This window comes from Tamandua tetradactyla, chromosome 23 (genome assembly GCF_023851605.1).
Source record: "Tamandua tetradactyla isolate mTamTet1 chromosome 23, mTamTet1.pri, whole genome shotgun sequence".
Classification (NCBI taxonomy): Eukaryota; Metazoa; Chordata; class Mammalia; order Pilosa; family Myrmecophagidae; genus Tamandua; species Tamandua tetradactyla.
Window position 1 is genome coordinate 17,301,838 of NC_135349.1, and position 18,475 is coordinate 17,320,312.

Below are 18,475 nucleotides of genomic sequence, written 5' to 3' on the forward strand. Positions count from 1 at the left end.
GGGCTAGGAGGCGTGCCTGCTGCAATGAATGATATTTGATTTAATTGGCTGGTGCTTAAATAAAGGAGCTCAATGTAGCACAGCCCGAGCAGCTCAGCATACCTCATCTCAGCACTCACAGCTCAGTCTAGGCCTTTGGTGATACAGAAAGGAATCACCCTGGGAAAGTTGTTGGAACCCAGAGGCCTGGAGAGAAGGCCAGCAAAGATAACCCTGTGCCTTCCCACATAAGAAAGAACCTCAGTTGAAAGTTAGCTGCCTTTCCTCTGAAGAACTAACAAAATAAATCCCCTTTTATTAAAAGCCAATCCGTCTCTGGTGTGTTGCATTCCAGCAACTAGCAAACTAGAACACTTCCTAACTCTTAAATGTTCTTTATTGGAGAAGCATCCCTTGCTGAACTGGGGACTCCCCCTGACCATAAAGTAGATTCACAGTGGTTACCCCAAACACTCTCAATCAGCAGTAACCCAGGTACTTTGCCTCTCAGAGGGGCAGTGACACTGGGAAGGAGATCCTGCCACTCACCAAAGCCTCGTTGGTCTGCTGGGTTTCAGCCTCCACCTGGAAGAGCTGTCTCTCCAATTGGTCCCGGGCTCTCTCTGCCTCTTCGCGGAGCTGCTTCTCGTGGATGAACCTCTGATGCTCTAGCTGCCAAAACAGTGAGAGAAAGGGCCCTCCAGAGAAACTTGTCCCACTGTCCCTCTGACGTATCTTCAAGGTAAGTTACTGGGTTAGAGGTTTCTGATAATGAAAATATTTGATATTTCAGAAGATGCCATTTTTTAAAACCATTATGTTTCCCTAAGGAATAGCAAATTGGTGTTGAAACAAAGCTTGACGCAAAACACCAAATTTCTAGATAGCATTAACTCACTTTTTTCTGAGCCTTCATTTCTTTGGCCTGTGTTTTCATTTGCTGTATCTCAACAGAGTCTACTCTCCGCCTCCTCATAAAGAGATCGTGGTTTCCAACACACAGCTGTAGAATCTATGAAATACAAGAGTGTGCAACTACCCCAGTGCCAAATCCCTGCACTGGAACATCTGCTATCCCAGGTGGACTTTGGGAACCCCTTCCAAATGCCTTGGTGTGGGGGGAGAAGGACTGGCAGGGCTGATAGGTAACTCACCATTTCTGGTTGCATCACACCATATAGTGTCCCCAAAGTGCCCATGGACCATTAACATTCTTAAATGTATTCATAGCAAAATCATTCCCTTTTCCAAGGACCAAAGAATGCCCAATGGCAGACTCCTCTGTCTCATGCTCCTTTATTTCACAAATTCACTGCAGCACTTCCATTTCCTGATTCCAGTTCTCTAGAGTGAGAACTGAATCCAATTCAGACTTTCAATTGATAGTGTCCCCAAAGCTTTTCTGAGAAACTATTCAGAGCAATCTCTTTACCAGACTGTGCCCAAACAAAATCACAAATACAGCCGAATTTTCTCTGCCCATTTTGATAATTCAGTACTTGCTGGTAACACACAGCACATGGCAATTGCATGTCTCAAGTGTTTTTCAGACATCATTTCATCTACTCTAAGTCATTCTGGTATTAATTATCTTTCACAGCCGGAAAAATGTGATCTTAAATAAGGGCTCAGAAGTACAATTCCAGTAAAGTACCCAAAAATGTCAGCATGAATGACTGCCTTAGGATATTAACGCTTCATTTTTGGTAAACAAATTCAGTAAGTGGCATGGCAGGCATGGGCTTACCAGTTCATTGACCTTCATCTGTGAAGAGAAGAATTTAAAAACTTCAGCTTTTTTGTCAATCAGTTTAATAGTTACCTGAAGATGGAAGAAGGGGGAGAAAGATGAAATGAGACATTATAAAAGTTACTAAAAGTTGTCCAAACCTTTTGACAAGTGACACTTTGAAAGCGAGTAAGGGAGTGTGTGGGGACACTATATGGTGTGATGTAACCAGAAATGGTGAGCAACCCTTCAGCCCTGCCAGCCCTTCTCCCCCAACACCAAGGGGGAGTAAGAGAGAGAGAAAAAAGTCCTCTGGTTTTGCTGCCATCTCAACAGGGTGGCCGAATGTGGATGCCGGGGTTGAACCCTGACCAGCTCCTGGCTACCAAGAAGGCACTTTCTGGCAATAAAAGACATTGTCCTCATTGAGATACTGACATTTTTAATTATGCATGCAAGGACTTTGTATCAGAAGGTAAGGAAACCTAAAATAAATTCCATTTTATGTAGGCAAAGACCATTTTACTATGGTTTGTTTAACTTTAACTCTCAAACAACATGTTTTAGAGAAGGACCCCAATCTAAATAGCTAAACAGACACGAAGGAATAAAAGCACTTTCTGCATTAGGAAATTTCTTCCTAAAATAAGCATTTGTTATTACGCTTATTTATAAGCATAGGTGTGAGGTGTTGTTCTAGAGACTAGCTGTTCCTTACTTTGGTTTTTCCCAAGTCATTGGATCTCAAAGTGCGAACCCAAGGGGAGTTAAATCAGCATCATCTGGGAACTTGTGCAACCTGCAAACGCTGGGGCCTCATGCTATTAGGGACTTGGTGAGCTCAGTAATCTGTGTTTCAATAAACCCCTGTCTGATGCATACTTACGTTTGAGAACCACTATGCCACTTTGTAAGTCAATATTTCAAGCTAAAATCAGGCATTTAGATAGCACAAATCTGAAGGGGACAAATGCCAAGAAAGCAAATGCACATGGGGCAAAGAGTTCTGCCCAGCAAGCTCTTTCTGTAACAAATTTTCTAGAAACCCAATGGCCCCCTTGGGAGGTTAAAAGAGACTGAGTAGAAGTGTCAAATAGATTTATTTTTAAGCATTAAGGGAGTGGAAAACCAGAGCCTGTTTGAAAACAGGTTCAGATGGACAGGGATTTAAATCTTCCTAGCTGCATGACATTCCATGCTGGGGTGTTTGCACAACCCAGGACCCTCCCACAGCTTCTCTAGAATCTGTCTCTCCATTTCTCTATACCTGGAAAGACTCGCAGTCACATTTGTGTGCCTGACTCCAACCCTTGCTAGAAGATATGATTCTAACTTTTAGGGGTTTAGAATCAGAGCCAAGCGGCAATCACTAATTTTTGCAGGTGGAAGGAATCATAATACGACTATAGAGCTGTGGGGCAGCCATTATTCTTTGCAAGGATGAATATGCCAAGAGAAAGATGGAGCCGAGGTATGTTTCCTGGGCTCTGAGCTGCTTTCCTCATTCAGGTGCAAGTCCTCCCTAAGCCGGATGGGAAGTCTGCCCTTGGACTCAACAAGACATCCCTGGATCCCTAAACCAACTCTCCCTGTGTTCCTAGCCCATCACACACACACTCACACACACTCACACACACATTACATTTTTTTGTCTTTCGCAAAATCGCGCTCAAGTTAGTTTCTATGACTCACACCTAGAAAGTCTTTGCTTAAGATATCTAAGCAACTTATCTGATTCCAATTTGTTTATTTGTGAACGGTAATACCTACCTCATTGGTTGACGAAGATCTAAGTGAGTCACGTACATAAAACACTTAGTCCAATGTCTAGCACACTGCAGGGCTCAATAAAGTTACCCTCCATAGATCCACTGGTGTGTGGTTTCAGTTTTGAGAGTAGGCCCTGTGCTCCCCACAGCCGTGATAAGCAGGAAGGTGAGAAGACTGAGGTGGGGCTCATTTACTGGACTGCTACCCGCTCTCTACTGAACCAGCTGACCTGAATGAAGCCTGGGCAAGCACAGATAGTTCGTTCTGACTGGCAGGGAAACGCTGATCAGATGCCTTGCCATAATTTCGATAACTACTGATATGCTTTCAGAAAGCTTCCTTCCTTATCTAGGATAGTTGTTCCTAGGCCTTTTACAATAATCCTTTAAAATGTCAAAGACTGAGAGTTTTTTCATCTTCAATTCAAAACAAACCAATAGACAATGCTGAGGATACAGGGATACACAAGATACATCTTTTGCTGTCAAGGATCCCACAAGGTAATAACATGATATTTAAAAATAATTACATGACAACGCAATAGGTACAAATTTTACTTTATGATGATCAAGTCAGTTCTACTCACTCTCAGACAGCATTACAAAAATAAGATTGTGCCTACTTCTTTCTCTCTGTAGGAAATGTTTCGGATATTGCTCCATTCAAAAGATTTCTTTGGAGAAAACCGGTTATCGATGCTGTAAATGTGAATTCCTTTGGCGTCCACACCAAGTAAATGATCTATGTAGTCTTTATTTTGCTGTAAAAGAAAGTCATGGCATTACTTTTCTAAAACCTACAACCTCCAGATGGTTCCAGGACAGATAAGTCCTGAAACCCAGAGGGGGGCCAGTCTCTCCAGACAATCAACCAGTTCTATCCCCTCTATTCCATATTATCCATAGCCCCTTTCAACATGAAAAAGTTAGATTGGACATAGCCCAAATATCCCTAAAGATTGAGAGAAAGATCAAAGGAGAAGTGGAGTTGTGTGAGAGAAGACAGGATTTAACAAATGAGGATGACTGCTGAATCATTATATTGATATTTCTTTTAATCTCCAGTGTCTTGGACCAACTAGAAGGAAAAGCATAAAATTGTGAAACTGTAACCCATATCAAACTCTAAAATCTGGTCTATAATTGCTGTGGGGTGCTGTGAAATTTACTGCTTTTTTTAATATCTGTTATTTTTCACAATTGAGGGAAAAAAAAGAAAATCAAGGCAAATGTTAAAAATACAATTCCTATTGAAATACGCAGACAGAGAAGAAAATGGTTAGAGAATTTTCTCATTTTACTTCCAGGCAAATAATAGAGATGGGTTTTATTTATGTGTTTATAGCCTCATTCTCTGATGAAATATTGAAATGAGAGAGTTGGAAGTGTTCTTGGAACAGAGGCTTGGATTTTTAAAACATTTCTGCCCTCTGGGGCCGCCACAGTATCCCTCGGGAGCTGTGTAACCAGAACAAAGGGTCTAAGCACAGAGTGTGCTGCTCTCAACTTTAGCTGGGGTTGTCTTGTAGAGGGAGAGGTCCCCTGGGAACCACAGCTCATGCCAGGGACTCGAGCACCAGACTGCTCCAAAATGGAGTCTGAACATCCAAAATTCAAACAGCTTCAAAGAAAAACACTCTACCCAAAGAGAACTGTTGTAAAATTTCAAGCAGACTAAAATGGGCACTTAATGACACAGGTTTCTAGGTTTTCTTGACAAACCCCTGGCCTGTGCTCTCACTCTCCGTCAAACACTGGGCCAGGCCACACTGACCGTGAATGCCCATGGCGGGGAACGACCTGTGCTGCCACTGTGGGACGTCAGCCACCTCCTTCCAGCCACTTCACCAGGAAGGAGGGGGTGTGATGGAATAGAAGGGACCCCAGGGTAAGAAGTCAGGGTTCCAGTCCCACCTCTGCCAACCACCAGCCTCAGCGCCTGACTTCCCATGGCTGATTCTCAGTCTTCCCCTTGGTGGGTGAAGATCACCTCTGACCACCTCACAGGGTTGTGATGTGCCAAGAAACAATGCAGAGCACATGTGGGTCATAATTTACGAGCCCTTTAGCCTCTGTGGCACTTGTCCCCATATGAGCACACAGAGAAAGACCACTCAGCTTAAAGTGTGGCCGTAACACAGTATGGAGAGGCGCGTTTTCCTTTGCCAGTTCCTCAAGGAGAATCATTGGGTCACTAGATGCTCAGTGTCCCTGGAATGGCAATAGGCCACACTTGGAAGTGGGTGGCACTTCTTCATTCCGATTTCCAGCCTTAGGCAGCCTTATAACCTATGATGATGAGGAAAAGGAACTGGGTATCTTATAGAACCACAGACAGTTCAGTCCTCTACGAGTAAAAAGGCACAAATGGTCCCTGAAGACTAACATGATGTCCTGGGGCATCGTGTCTTTCTAGGGCAGAAAAAGCGAGAACACACCTGTGGCCCCAGCTGTGGGTAGATGGGGAGCCCTCTCAGGGCAGATGCTAAAGACAGGAAAGTACTTTGGTTTGATTTCTCAAGAAAAGTGCATTGCCCTTGAGCTCTGCTTATCCTAATATTCTCAGAGAGCAGGTTACTCCTACAGTTTTCGGAAAGCACGTTACTCCTTGTCATGGTTAGGGACATGTGTCAACTTGGCCCAGTTGTGGTAGCTATTTATCTGATTAGGCAAGTACTGGCCTGTCTGTTGAAATGAGGACATTTCATAGGATTAGGTCATGATCACGTCAGCTGCATTCACAGCTGATTCCATTTGTAATCAGCCAAAGGGGAGTGTCTTCTACAATTAGCTATGCTAAATCTAATCACCAGAAGCCTTTTAAGGAGGACTCAGAGGAGACAGGCCCCATTCCTGCTTCGGCTGGAGAGCCTCTCCTGCGGAGTTCATCCAGACCATCCATCGGAGTCGCCGGCTTCACAGCCTGCCCTGTGGATTTGGACTCTGCGTTCCTGTGGTCACATGAGACACTTTTATAAATTTTATATTTGCAAATGTTCCCTGTTGATTCTGTTTCTCTAGAGAACCCTAACTAATACGCTCCTAGAGATGGAAACAGATCGCTCCATTTTCCCATGAAATGTTCCATTTCAGAAGCAGTTGTTCAAGTCACCCTGGAAAGAGGAACTCAGTAGCTCAAGCAAAATTACTGGCACCGCAAGTCAGAACAGAAGGTGAATCAAATGTGAAATGTACCCACAGTGATGGGAAAGTAAGTGATACCACACATTTCCAAGTCTTGTGCGATTTTCAGATAATTCATCTCAGCTTCATCCCTGTAGAACAAATCAGTGATTATATGTGCTGTTCCAAAAAGTCAAGGGCCTCAACTCCATAATTTTATTTTAAAGTTTTTATTTTGCCCTTAATAATATTCATGAAATGGCAGGCATTTTTCAGGGCCTATTTTGGGTTTTGTATTAATTAATTTAATAGGTATAGGGCTTCCAGGTCCATGGAATCTGTGAGGGTTGTGGGGTTTTTGTTGTTGTTTTTTTTTGCTTTGTTTGTTTATATTTCAGATAAAATGGGTCTTCCATGGATGAAAAGGAATAGGAGACAACAATGTTGCCATAGCTTCAGTCATGCCACAAGTTATGTCTTCAACATAGAGAACTTCTTCTAATAGGGTTTAATCATTATTAAATACTATAGATAAGCAAAGAAACCCTGCCAGCAATTCAGAGTCATTTGTTATCCCAAACTAGCCATGTATAACTTCCTAAAGTAAAGAGTTAATGAACTTCGAAGGTTCCCTAAGAGTTTCCACATAGCAACACCAATTTCATGGAAATATCTCTACAACTAGAACACAGATGAGGCAGATCTAGCTCAAATCCTGGTTCTATCACCTAATAGCATGAGACTCAGGAAAGTTCCTTAAACTCATTAATCCATGGTTTCATCGTGTTAACAATAATAATAATCATAATAATAATGGGGTTACACCTGGGGACAAGAACCACAGTCGAAAGCCTCTTTGGCAGAGACGTTTATGTTAATATGATTGTTATTAGGAAAGTGCCATTTGCATATCACGGAGTCAAGGTTGAATGGCTGGGGCCTTTCAATAATAACCAAGTGATAGAATAACCATTTGCTGTTTTCTCTGTGTCCCTTCTGAGCCAGGCATAGCACTAAGCATCTTGCACACATTGGCTCATTTCATCCTCACAAGCCTTTGAGGTAGCAAGTGTCACCACCTCCACTTTGCAGATGAAAAACTCAAATTTTAGCTTTCAGCAAACAACTATCTGATTCATTCTTGGAATTCAAATGCAGTTTTGACCGACGCCAAAATCCAGCACTTAATCACAGCTCATCTCATGAGTTTTAAGTTCTTAAGCGCCAAAAGGGTCACCTATCATGAAGTAGTAGATCACTGGTATATCCCTACCCTTGATAAAGTGAAACCAACGTTAACATCCAGCCTTCCCCACAGTCCATCACCCAGGCCTGTGACCTTTGCCAATATGAGCTGCCTTGTCTTACCTGGCAATGCCCCTGTGCTCGGCGTACCATGCCGTTATCTTCTCTTCCCACATGTCTGCAGTCATCTGATATTGTCTCAGAACCTGCCAAGAATGAGAACATCAAGTCTTTTAGACTACAAGATCAGTGGCGATGCCACTTTGTGGTCCATAGATAAGGAATTATGAGTGACAATCATAAAAGCTGACGTCAGTTCCTATTCCCTTTGCCTAAACCTTCTCTAAATGGTGCTAGTCATGATATTATATAGAGAAATCATTCATAAGAATCTACAAGGAAGCTACTGGAGCTAAAAGACAAACTCAGCAAAGTAGGAGGGCACAAGATCAATATACAAACATCAGTGGTGTTTCTGAACACGAGCAACGAGCAATCCATCAAGAAAATGATTCCATTTATAATACCAACTCAAAGAATAAATATGTAGAAGTAAATTTAACCAAAGATATACAGGACTTGTTAGCAGAAAACTACAAATCACTACTGAAATAAATTACCTAAATACATGGAAAGATATTCCACACTTATGAACTGGAAGACTTAATATTGTTAAGATGGCTAAATGGTGCTTAACAGCATAAGTTTGGGACTCCATTCACCTGGATTTGAGTCTGTGCTTTTCAACCTAACAGCAGTGGAACCTAGGGCAAGTTTCTCAACCTCTGTAAGCCTCAGTTAACTCACTGATAAAATAGCAACGATAATAATAGCTTGCAACATGCTAGAGCTGTGCTGAGGATAAAAAACTAAATGATGCATGCAAAGCACTTTACATAGTCCCTGGCACCAAGGAAGCACTCAGCAAGTGGAAATTATGATTCTTAATAAGCTGGGTTTGAGAAATAAATGTAAGGGCTCATTCTTATAATCCAGATAAGTCTGATCCTTGCTCACTGGACAAGTCTGAACCTGTATTTTCATTCAGTTCAATCAGTATATACTAGGCATTTACTGAATGTATTGAACAGTGAAGAATCTCCTTTAAAAAGGCATATATGTAAAAAAAAAAAAAAAAAGGTTTAAAAAAGGCATATAGGTCTCCATCAGAAGGTTCTGATATCTGTTGAAAGATTTATACCATGTGAAAATACAATGTCTAACAAAGACAGAACATCCCATGATAAATTTAAAGAATAATAAACCGGGAGTTCTGGGAAGATGGCGGAACAGGATAGGACGAGTTCACCCTTGCTCCAAGGAATAGCTAGAGAAAGAGAGCAATTCCAGGGTGTAAGGATCTGGGAGGGTCTTCTACACCACACAGGAAGGCCCTGGTTGAAAAAGCACGAGAAGGGAAACACAGAATCAGAGACCATCTACCCAGTGCAAACAGAGGCGTGTCTTTCCCAGTGGAGGCCCGGAGCCCTCAGGAGTATACACACAGGGAGAAGGGGACAAGGAAGTAAGCCAAGCCACCTTCCTTAAATGTGCTACCCTCACTGGTGCTCCCCTGCCCTGCAACCCCACATCTGGGTTACCTGAACCCCGTAACCCTGCGTCTTACTGCGCTCCAGGCACCCCCGCCCGACTCTGCTTCCCGCACGTCCCTGCCCCACGCATGCGCCCAAGCCTATCCTTGCCTGACCTGCCTCAACCGCGCAAGTGCACAGTCTCACTGCGCCCATCCTGAGACCCGCGCACCTGTGTCCAGGCCTTCGGCCCCCACCTCCTCCCCTCCTTGCCACCACAGGTGCTCACCTTTATACCCGCATCAGCACTCGGCCCCCCAGACCCGTGCACATGTACGTTCCCACACACATTGCGCTCCCTCAGCCCTGGGAAAGTGCTCACCTGAGCAACTGCACCACACATGTCACAGCCCACGCAGGCATAATACCTCCTGACTGCTCCTGAGCTCTGCGCAGGCACACACCAGGGCCCTGCCCCCTAGACCCACGCGCAGCAGGGCCCCATCCTCCAGGCCAATGCATGACACAGCCACATCCTCGCCACTGGGCACCTACACATCTGTGAACTGACCTCTTGACCCCTGCACCCTACACCCCCTGCCCTGCACACATGCACACCCTTGCCCCACACCCCAGCAGAAGTGACCTTCTCCCACACGTGGCAGTTTCTTTTGTGTGCATTTGTGCCACATGGTCCTCCCCCTGTGCACACCCTCACTCATGTGCACCCCTACCCCACCCCTACCCCCTAACCTGCGCATCCATGCCAGGGCCCCACCCACCCGACACACATCCTGCAACCTCTGCGACCTGTGCCACACACTTACACACTCATGCATCCACATTCCGGCCCCATGGACACATCCCCCTGCACAAGGACACACCTGCATCCTGCCAACCTTGTGCCCCAACTTCTGTGCCCTATACCTCACACCCTGACACCCACAACTCACAAGCTCTAAATGCCCACCTGCATCCTGCCCACATACCAGCCCCAGCATATCCACTCAGACCCCCATATGCCTCCCATGTGCCCTACCTCTATATCCCCCACACTGTACCCGGCTCCTGCACTCCAAGGTCTGCCCAAAATGCACCCTGCCCCCATGGCCCCCTCACCACACCTCCACGTTCCCATGCACTGTGCTCCACTCTCCACACTCACAGGCACCAGCGTAGCATCCCCAACCCATGCCTATACCTGGGCTGCATCCTGTCCCCACACTCTTGTGCCCCTCCTCACAACCCACATCCTGCTGCACACCTGTCCCGAAATACAAAACTTTAGACTATTAAAGGAAATCAACTTCCAAAGTAACCCTATCAAGATATTTATATGCCTCGAAGGCAACATAAGATCACTAAGCATATGAAGATGCAGACAGATATAGCCCAGCCTAAGACCAAATTAAAACACCGGAGGAGACACAGACTTTGGAACAACTAATCAAAGATGTTCATATAACTTTACTAAATAAAATCAGTGGGTAGGCTAATGACATAAAGGAGATCAAGAAGCCATTAGAATAGCATAAAGAGGAATCTGAAAGAATAAATAGAAAAACAGCAGATATCACAGAGATTAAAGATGCTGTAGACCAAATAAAAATTATACTAGAGACACACAACAGCAGATTTGAAGAGGCAGAAGAAAGAGTAAGTGAACTAGAGGACGGGACGACTGATTTGAAACACACAAAAGATCAAATGACAAAAAAATATTTTAAAATGTTTAATTGGATCTCAGGCAAATGATGGACAAAACAAAGTGCAAAAATATAAGAATCACTAGTGTTCCAGAAGGAGAAGAGAAGAGTAAAGGGCTGGGAAGATTAGTAGAGGATATAATGGGGGAAATTTTTCCAACCTTTAAAAAAGACATATATATGCAAATCAAAGAAGCCCAACAAACTTCAAATGGAATGAATCCAAATAGGCCTACCCCAAGACATATACTAATTAGTCTGTTAAATGTTGAAGAGAAGCAGAAAATCCTGAAACTGACAAGAGAAAAACAATCGACTATATACAAAGGAAACCATATAAGACTGAGTTCAGACTACTCAACTGGCACTATGTAGGTGAGAAGGCAGCGGTATGATATATTTAAGATCCTGAAAGACAAAGGCTTCCAGCCAAGAATTCTGTACCCAGCCAAATTGTCCTTCAACTCTGAGGGAGAGTTTAAAATTTTCACAAAGGCTGAGAGAATATGTCAACAAGACACTGTGCCTACAAGAAATGTTAAAGAGAGTTCTGCTAGCTGAAAAAAAATAATAACAAAGACTGGAGAGAGAGGTTTGGAGGAGGGCAGAGAATTGAAGAACACCAGTAAAGGTAACTTAAAGGATAAAAAGAGAAATACAGAAAAGAATATATAAATTTGACAAAAAATTCAAAGGATAAGATGTGGATTTCTTGAATTCAAGAAATTCAAAAAATAACTTTGAATGTTAACAGAATAAACATATGAATTAAAAGATACAGATTGGCATAATGGATTAAGAAATATGATCCAGCTACATGAACTTACAAGAAACTCATCTTAGACACAAGGATGCAAATAGATTGAAAGTGAAAGGATGGAAAAAGATGTTCCATGCAAACTGTAGCCAAAAGAAAGCAAAGGTAGCTATACTAATATCAGACAAAATGGAATTTAAATGTAAAGACATCATAAGAGACAAAGAAGGACACTATATATTAGTAAAAGGAACAATTCACCAAGAAGAAATAACAATCATAAATGTCTATGCTCCAAATCAAGGAGCTCCAAAGTGCATGAGGCAAACACTGGCAAAACTGAAGGGAGCGATAGACGTTTCAACAATAGTAGTAGAAGTCTTCAGTACACCACTCTCCTCTACAGATAGAACAACCAGATAGAGGATCACCAAGGAAATAGAGAACTTAAACAATTTGACAAATGAATTAGGCCTAACAAACAGATCGTTACACCCCCAAACACCAGGATATACATTCTTCTCTAGTGTTCATGGAACATTCTCCAGTATAGATCATATGTTGGAGCACACACAGACCTCTATAAGTTTAAAACACTGAAATTATTCAAAGCATTTTCTCTGATCACAATGGAATGAAGGTGGAAATCAATAACACCAAAGAAAGAGAACTTTCTCAAATATATGGAGATTAAATAACACACTGTTAAACAATGAGTGGGTCAAAGAAGAAATTTCTGGAGAAATTAGTAGCTATATGGAGATGAATGAAAATGAGAGTGCAACATATCAGAACTTATGGGATGTGGCAAAGGATGTGCTGAGAGGGAAATTTATTGCCTTAAATGCCTATATTAAAAAAAGAAGACCTGAGTTTGATTCACAGCCCACGCACTTCCCCCCCCAAATATAAACAAACAAAAAATTCAACAAATGTTGCTGCAATAATGATATACTCACATGGAAAAAGAAAGAAATATGACCCCCACTATACAGCATACAAAAAAAAAAAGAAGAAGAAGAAAGAGCAAAAATCAAGGACTTAACTGCTCACCTGGAGGAACTTGAGAAAGAACAGCAAACTAACCCAAAAGCAAATAGAAGAAGAGAAATAACAAAGATTAAAGCAGAGTTAAATGAATGGGAGGACAAAAGAACAATAGAAAGAATCAATAAAACTAAAAGTTGGTACTTTGAGAAAATCAAAATTAATAAGCCACTAGCAAGGCTGACAAAGAAAACAAGAGACAGGATGCAAATAAACACAATCAGGAATGAGATTGGAGTCATTACAACAGACCCTGAAGGAATTTTTAAAAATCATAAGTGGATACTATGAACAACTATATGACAAGAAACTAGACAACTTGGATGAAATAGACAAATTCCCAGAAACACACAAACAAGCTACACTAATTCAAGAAGAAATAGAAGATCTCAACAAACCAATCACAAGTGAAGAGATTCAATCAGTCATTAAAAATTTTCCTACAAAGAAAGGCCCAGGGTCAGATGGCTTCACAGGGGAATTTTATCAAACATTCCAAAAAGAACTAACACCAATCCTGCTCAAACTTTTCCAAAAAGGAAACACTACCTAACTCATTTTATGAAGTTAACATCACTTTAATGTCAAAACTGGGTAGAGATGCTACAAGAAAGGAAAATTACAGACCAATTTCCTTAATGAACACAGATGCAAAACTTCTCAACAAAATTTTAGCAAACTGAATCCAAGAGCACATTAAAGGAATTATGCACCATGACCAAGTGGGGTTTATACCAGGAATGCAAGGATGTTTGTGGTAGTTAGGTTCAAGTATCAACTTGGCCAGGTGAAGGTACTAGAGTTCTATTGCTGTGGACATGAGCCAATGGCATGTGAATCTCATCTGTTGCTGATTACATCTGCAGCCGGCTAGGAAGTGTACCTGCTGCAATGAATGATGTTTGATTTAATTGGCTGGTGCTTAAATCAGAGAGCTCAATGTAGCACAGCCTAAGCAGCTCAGCCCAGGCCTTTGGAGATGCAGAAAGGAATCACCCTGGGGAAGGTTATTGGAACCCAGAGGCCTGGAGAGAAGGCCAGCAGAGATCACCCTGTGCCTTCCCATGTAAGAAAGAACCTCAGTTGGAAGTTAGCTGCCTTTCCTCTGAAGAACTATACATTAACTAAATAAACCCCCTTTTATTGAAAGCCAATCCATCTCTGTGTTGCATTCTGGCAGCTAGCAAACTAGAACAATGCTTCAACACAAGAAAATCAGTTAATATAATACAGCACATTAACAAATCAAAAGGAAAAAAATCATATGATCATCTTGATTGAGGCTGAAAAAGCATTCAACAAAATTCAACATCCTTTTTCTGATAAAATCACTTCAAAAGGTAGGAATCAATGGTAACTTCCTCAATATGATAAAGGGCATATATGAAAAACTCATAGTCAGCATTGTACTCAATGAAGAGAGACAAAGCTTTCCCTCTAAGATCGGAAACAAGAAAAGGATGCCTCTTTAATCACTATTATTCAACATTGTACCAGAAGTTCTAGCTAGAACAATCAGGCAGGAAAAAATAAAATAAAAGGTGTCCAAATTGGAAAGGAAGAAGTAAAACTTTCATTATTTGCAGATGAAATGATACTATACTTGGAAAATCCTGAAAAATCTTTAACAAAGTTACTTGAACTATTAAATTCAGCAAGGTGGCAGGTTATAAAATTAATGTGCAAAAATCAGTAACGTTTCTATACACAAGCAATGATCTAACCAAGGAGTCAATTAAGGAAAAAATTACATTCAAAATAGCAACTAAAAGAATCAAGTATCTAGGAATAAATTTAATTAGGTATGTAAAGGACTTGTACACAGAGAATTACATAACATTGCTAAAAGAAATCAAAAAAGATCTAAATAGGTGGAAAGACATTCTATTCTCATGGATAGGTAGGTTAAATGTAGTTAAGGTATCAGTTTTACCCAAATTGACCTACAGAGTCAATGCAGTACCAATTAAAATTCCAAACAACCTACTTTGAAGACTTGGAAAACTTAGTTACCAAATTCATCTGGAAGGGAAAGAGACGCTGAATAACTAAGAGCATCTTAAAAATGGATGGAGTGGGAGGATTAATACTCCCCAATTTTAAAACTTATTATAAAGCCACAGTGGTCAAAACAGCATGGTACTGGCACAAAGATACAAGTATTGACCAATAGAATCAAAGTGAGAGTGCAAATATAGACCATCAAATCTATGGTCAACTAATCTTCGACAAGACCCTCAAATCCACTGAACTGGGACAAAACAGTCTTTTCAATAAATGGGCATGGGAGGAACTGGATATAAACAGCCAGAAGAATGAAAGAGGGCCTTTAGCTTATACCCTATACAAAAATTAACTCAAAGTGGGTCAAACACCTAAATATAAGAGCCAGTACCATAAAGCTCCTAGAAGAAAATGTAAGGAAACATCTTCAAGACCTAGTAATAGGAGGAAGCTTCCTAAACTTTACACCTAAAGCACAAGCAACAAAATAAAAAGTAGATAAATTGGAACACCTCAAAATCAAATGCTTCTGCACCTCAAAAGACTGTCAAAATGGTGAATAGGCAGCCAACCCCATGGGAGAAAATATTTGGAAAACACATTGGATAAAGATTTGATAGCTTGTACACATAAAGAAATCATACAACTCAACAACAAAAGGACAAACAGCCAAGTATAAAATGGGCTAAAGATATGAATAGATATTTTTCTGAAGAGCAAATAACAGATGGCTAAAAAGTACATGAAGAGATGCTCATTCTCATTAGCTATAAGGGAAATTCAGATCAAGACTACAATGAGACAGCACCTCACACCTATACGAATGGCTGTTATTAAACAAACAGGAAACTACAAATGTTGGAGAGGATGTGGAGAAATTGGACACTTATGTACTGCTGGTGGGAACGTATAATGGTGCAGCCACTATGGAAGACAGTCTGGCAGTTCCTCAGAAAACTAAATATTGAGTTACCCTATGACCGGGCAATACCATTACCCAGTATATACCCAGAAGAGCTGAAAGCAGTGACACAAACAGATTTGCACATTGATGTTCATAGCAGCATTACAACAATCGCCAAAAGATGGAAACAATCCAAGTGCCCATTCACAGACAAGTGGATGAACAGAATGTGGTATATACATACAATGGAATATTATGCAGCAGTAAGATGAAATGACGTCCTGAAGCACAGGACAAGATGAATGCACCCGAAGGACATAATGCTGAGTTAAATAAGCCAGACACAGAAAGAATATACTGTATGATTCCACTTTTATGACTATGGTAAAAGTAAAATCAGAGGCTTATAATACAGAATATAGGAGACCTGGAGATACATGTAAGCTTGAAATGGTGAACAGTTAGGTAATGTAGTTGAACTTAATTGTAAGGCCACAGATATAAGTGAAGGTGATCCACTAGTGGGTCTATAAGTAATATTACCATGTTGAGGATGAACATGATTGAAAGGAGTTGTATAGATATATGTGTCCCACCAATTAACACTACAAATATAAATAAGCTCTTGCATGAACTACTGCAAAGGTATGATTCTTGTACAAAGAGTGTATAATTTGGTGGTATGGAGGGGAAGGCTACTGCATAGAATGGACTATGTTTAACAGGAAAACATCAACAGTACCACAGCTATACCAGGGGTAAAAAAGTGGGAGTAGGGACAAGAGTTAGGGGGAGCTTTGGATTTTCTATTTGGTGACAGTGTGACTATTGGTTATCTTTCTCTTGGGAACAATGAAATTATCTAAAATCGAGAGTATTGATGGACTTTGGAAATTATACATGAAGCCCAGTAGGTGGAGGTGGCTGAAAGATGCACTGACTGAGAAGTAGACTGGTGAACAATGGTGTTTACATATGACTGAACACTGTGCTGCTACAAAAAAGGAGCAAAGTTGTGTGGCATGCAGTGATGTGAATGAGCCTGTGGGACATCTGGGGAGGCAACATAGGCCAGAAACAAAAGAGCAAAGATTGTGTTCTCTCATTTAGAAAACACTTGTAAGAAAACTGGGGCCTAGATTATAAGCTCTCATAGCAGTCACATTTAGTCCGGAGTGGTAACTATTATTTCTGGATTTTGAGAGGCTGTTTTAAATATGTATAAACTGGTATTTAGAGTTAAGAATGAAGCCAACCAGGTCGGGATTAAGGTAATACAGAATACAGGGTAAGGAAGACATTGTCTGTATTTTAGAACTTCACCTACTCTTGAAACCAAAGGAAGCAAGTTCTTTTTTGTCCAGAACCTAAATTTTCTGTAGCACATAATTCAACTCAATCTGTCTGGATAGATCATTTAAACAATCCAGACACAAGGAGCCCAGATTGAGGGCCTTTAATCCTGTATAATTTAATGCAGTGCCTGGATACATCTTAGAATATATTAAGCAGATTATTGAAAAGTATTGGCAAAGTCCCTTGAGGGATGAGAAAGAAAATATGGAACTACTAAATTCTACCACCAAACCCATGATACTGTGTCAAACATTAGGTACACCCAAATCAATAGGCCAAACCCTTGATTTTGAGGCTTGCTCTTGTAAAGTTTATGTAGCAGAGACGCTTAGCCTACTTATAGGTATGCCTAAGAGTCACCTTCAGATGACCTCTTTTGTTGCTCAGATGTGCCCTCTCTCTTTAAACCCAACTCTGCAGTGAAATCATTGCTCTCTCCACTACATAGGATATGATATGCAGGAGTGAACATCTCCCTGGCAGCATGGGAGATGACTCCCAGGGATGAGCCTGGCCCAGGCACCATGGGATCAACAATGCCATCCTGGCCAAAAGGGAGAAAAGAAGTGTAACAAATAATGTATCAGTGGCTGAGAGAGTTCAAATATATTTGAGAGGCTACTTTGGAGGTCACCCTTACACAAGCTTTGGTTAGACATTGCTACATATCATAACCTGCCAAACCCCAACCAAAACCATTCTTGCCAACCCTAAAGAATACCTAGGACATTATATAAGATTCTTACAAAGGTTCCAGAAACCTACAACCTCCAGATGGGTCCCTAGACCAAATAAGTCCTGAAATGCAGAGGGGCCAGCCTCTCCAGAACATCATCCACTTTCATCCCCCATCCCATATTATCTACAGCCCCTTCCAACATGAAAAAGTCAAAGTGGGCTTAGTCCAAATACCCCTAAAGAGTGGGACAGAAAGACCAAAGATGATGGTGGAGTTATACAGAGAAGGTAGGTTTAACAAATAAGTATGAGTGCTGAATCATTATTGATATTTCTTTTTGTTTCCAGTACTTTACAGTAGCTAGAAGTAAAAATCTAAAATTGTAGAATTGTAACCCACAGCAAACTCTGAAATCTCTTCTACAACTAATTGTTGGAATGTACTTTGAAATTTATTGATCTTTTGTATATATGTTATTTTTTCACAAAAAAAAAAGAGAGAAGGAGGAGTATAACAGAGAAGATAGGATTTAACAAATGAATATGAGTGCTGAATCATTATATTGATCTTTCTTTTGGTCTCCAATGTCTTGGAGCAACTAGAAGAAAATACAAAAAATCGTAGAACTGTAACCCATACCAAACT

At 41.2% G+C, this 18,475-nt stretch overlaps 1 protein-coding gene across 5 annotated transcripts in view; it reads right to left on the reverse strand.

Moving 5' to 3' along the window:
* LOC143667151 (merlin-like) overlaps positions 1 to 18,475 on the reverse strand; it is an 80,949-nt gene that overhangs the window by 11,712 nt on the left and 50,762 nt on the right. For all 5 annotated transcript variants that reach the window (XM_077141017.1, XM_077141016.1, XM_077141015.1 and 2 more), the window contains exons 8-13: positions 7,969 to 8,051; positions 6,677 to 6,752; positions 4,101 to 4,238; positions 1,727 to 1,801; positions 878 to 991; positions 529 to 651 (exon numbers count right to left, since the gene is read on the reverse strand). In XM_077141017.1, the coding sequence (XP_076997132.1) occupies positions 529 to 651; positions 878 to 991; positions 1,727 to 1,801; positions 4,101 to 4,238; positions 6,677 to 6,752; positions 7,969 to 8,051 (609 nt within the window). The remainder of the gene's footprint in view (positions 1 to 528; positions 652 to 877; positions 992 to 1,726; positions 1,802 to 4,100; positions 4,239 to 6,676; positions 6,753 to 7,968; positions 8,052 to 18,475) is intronic.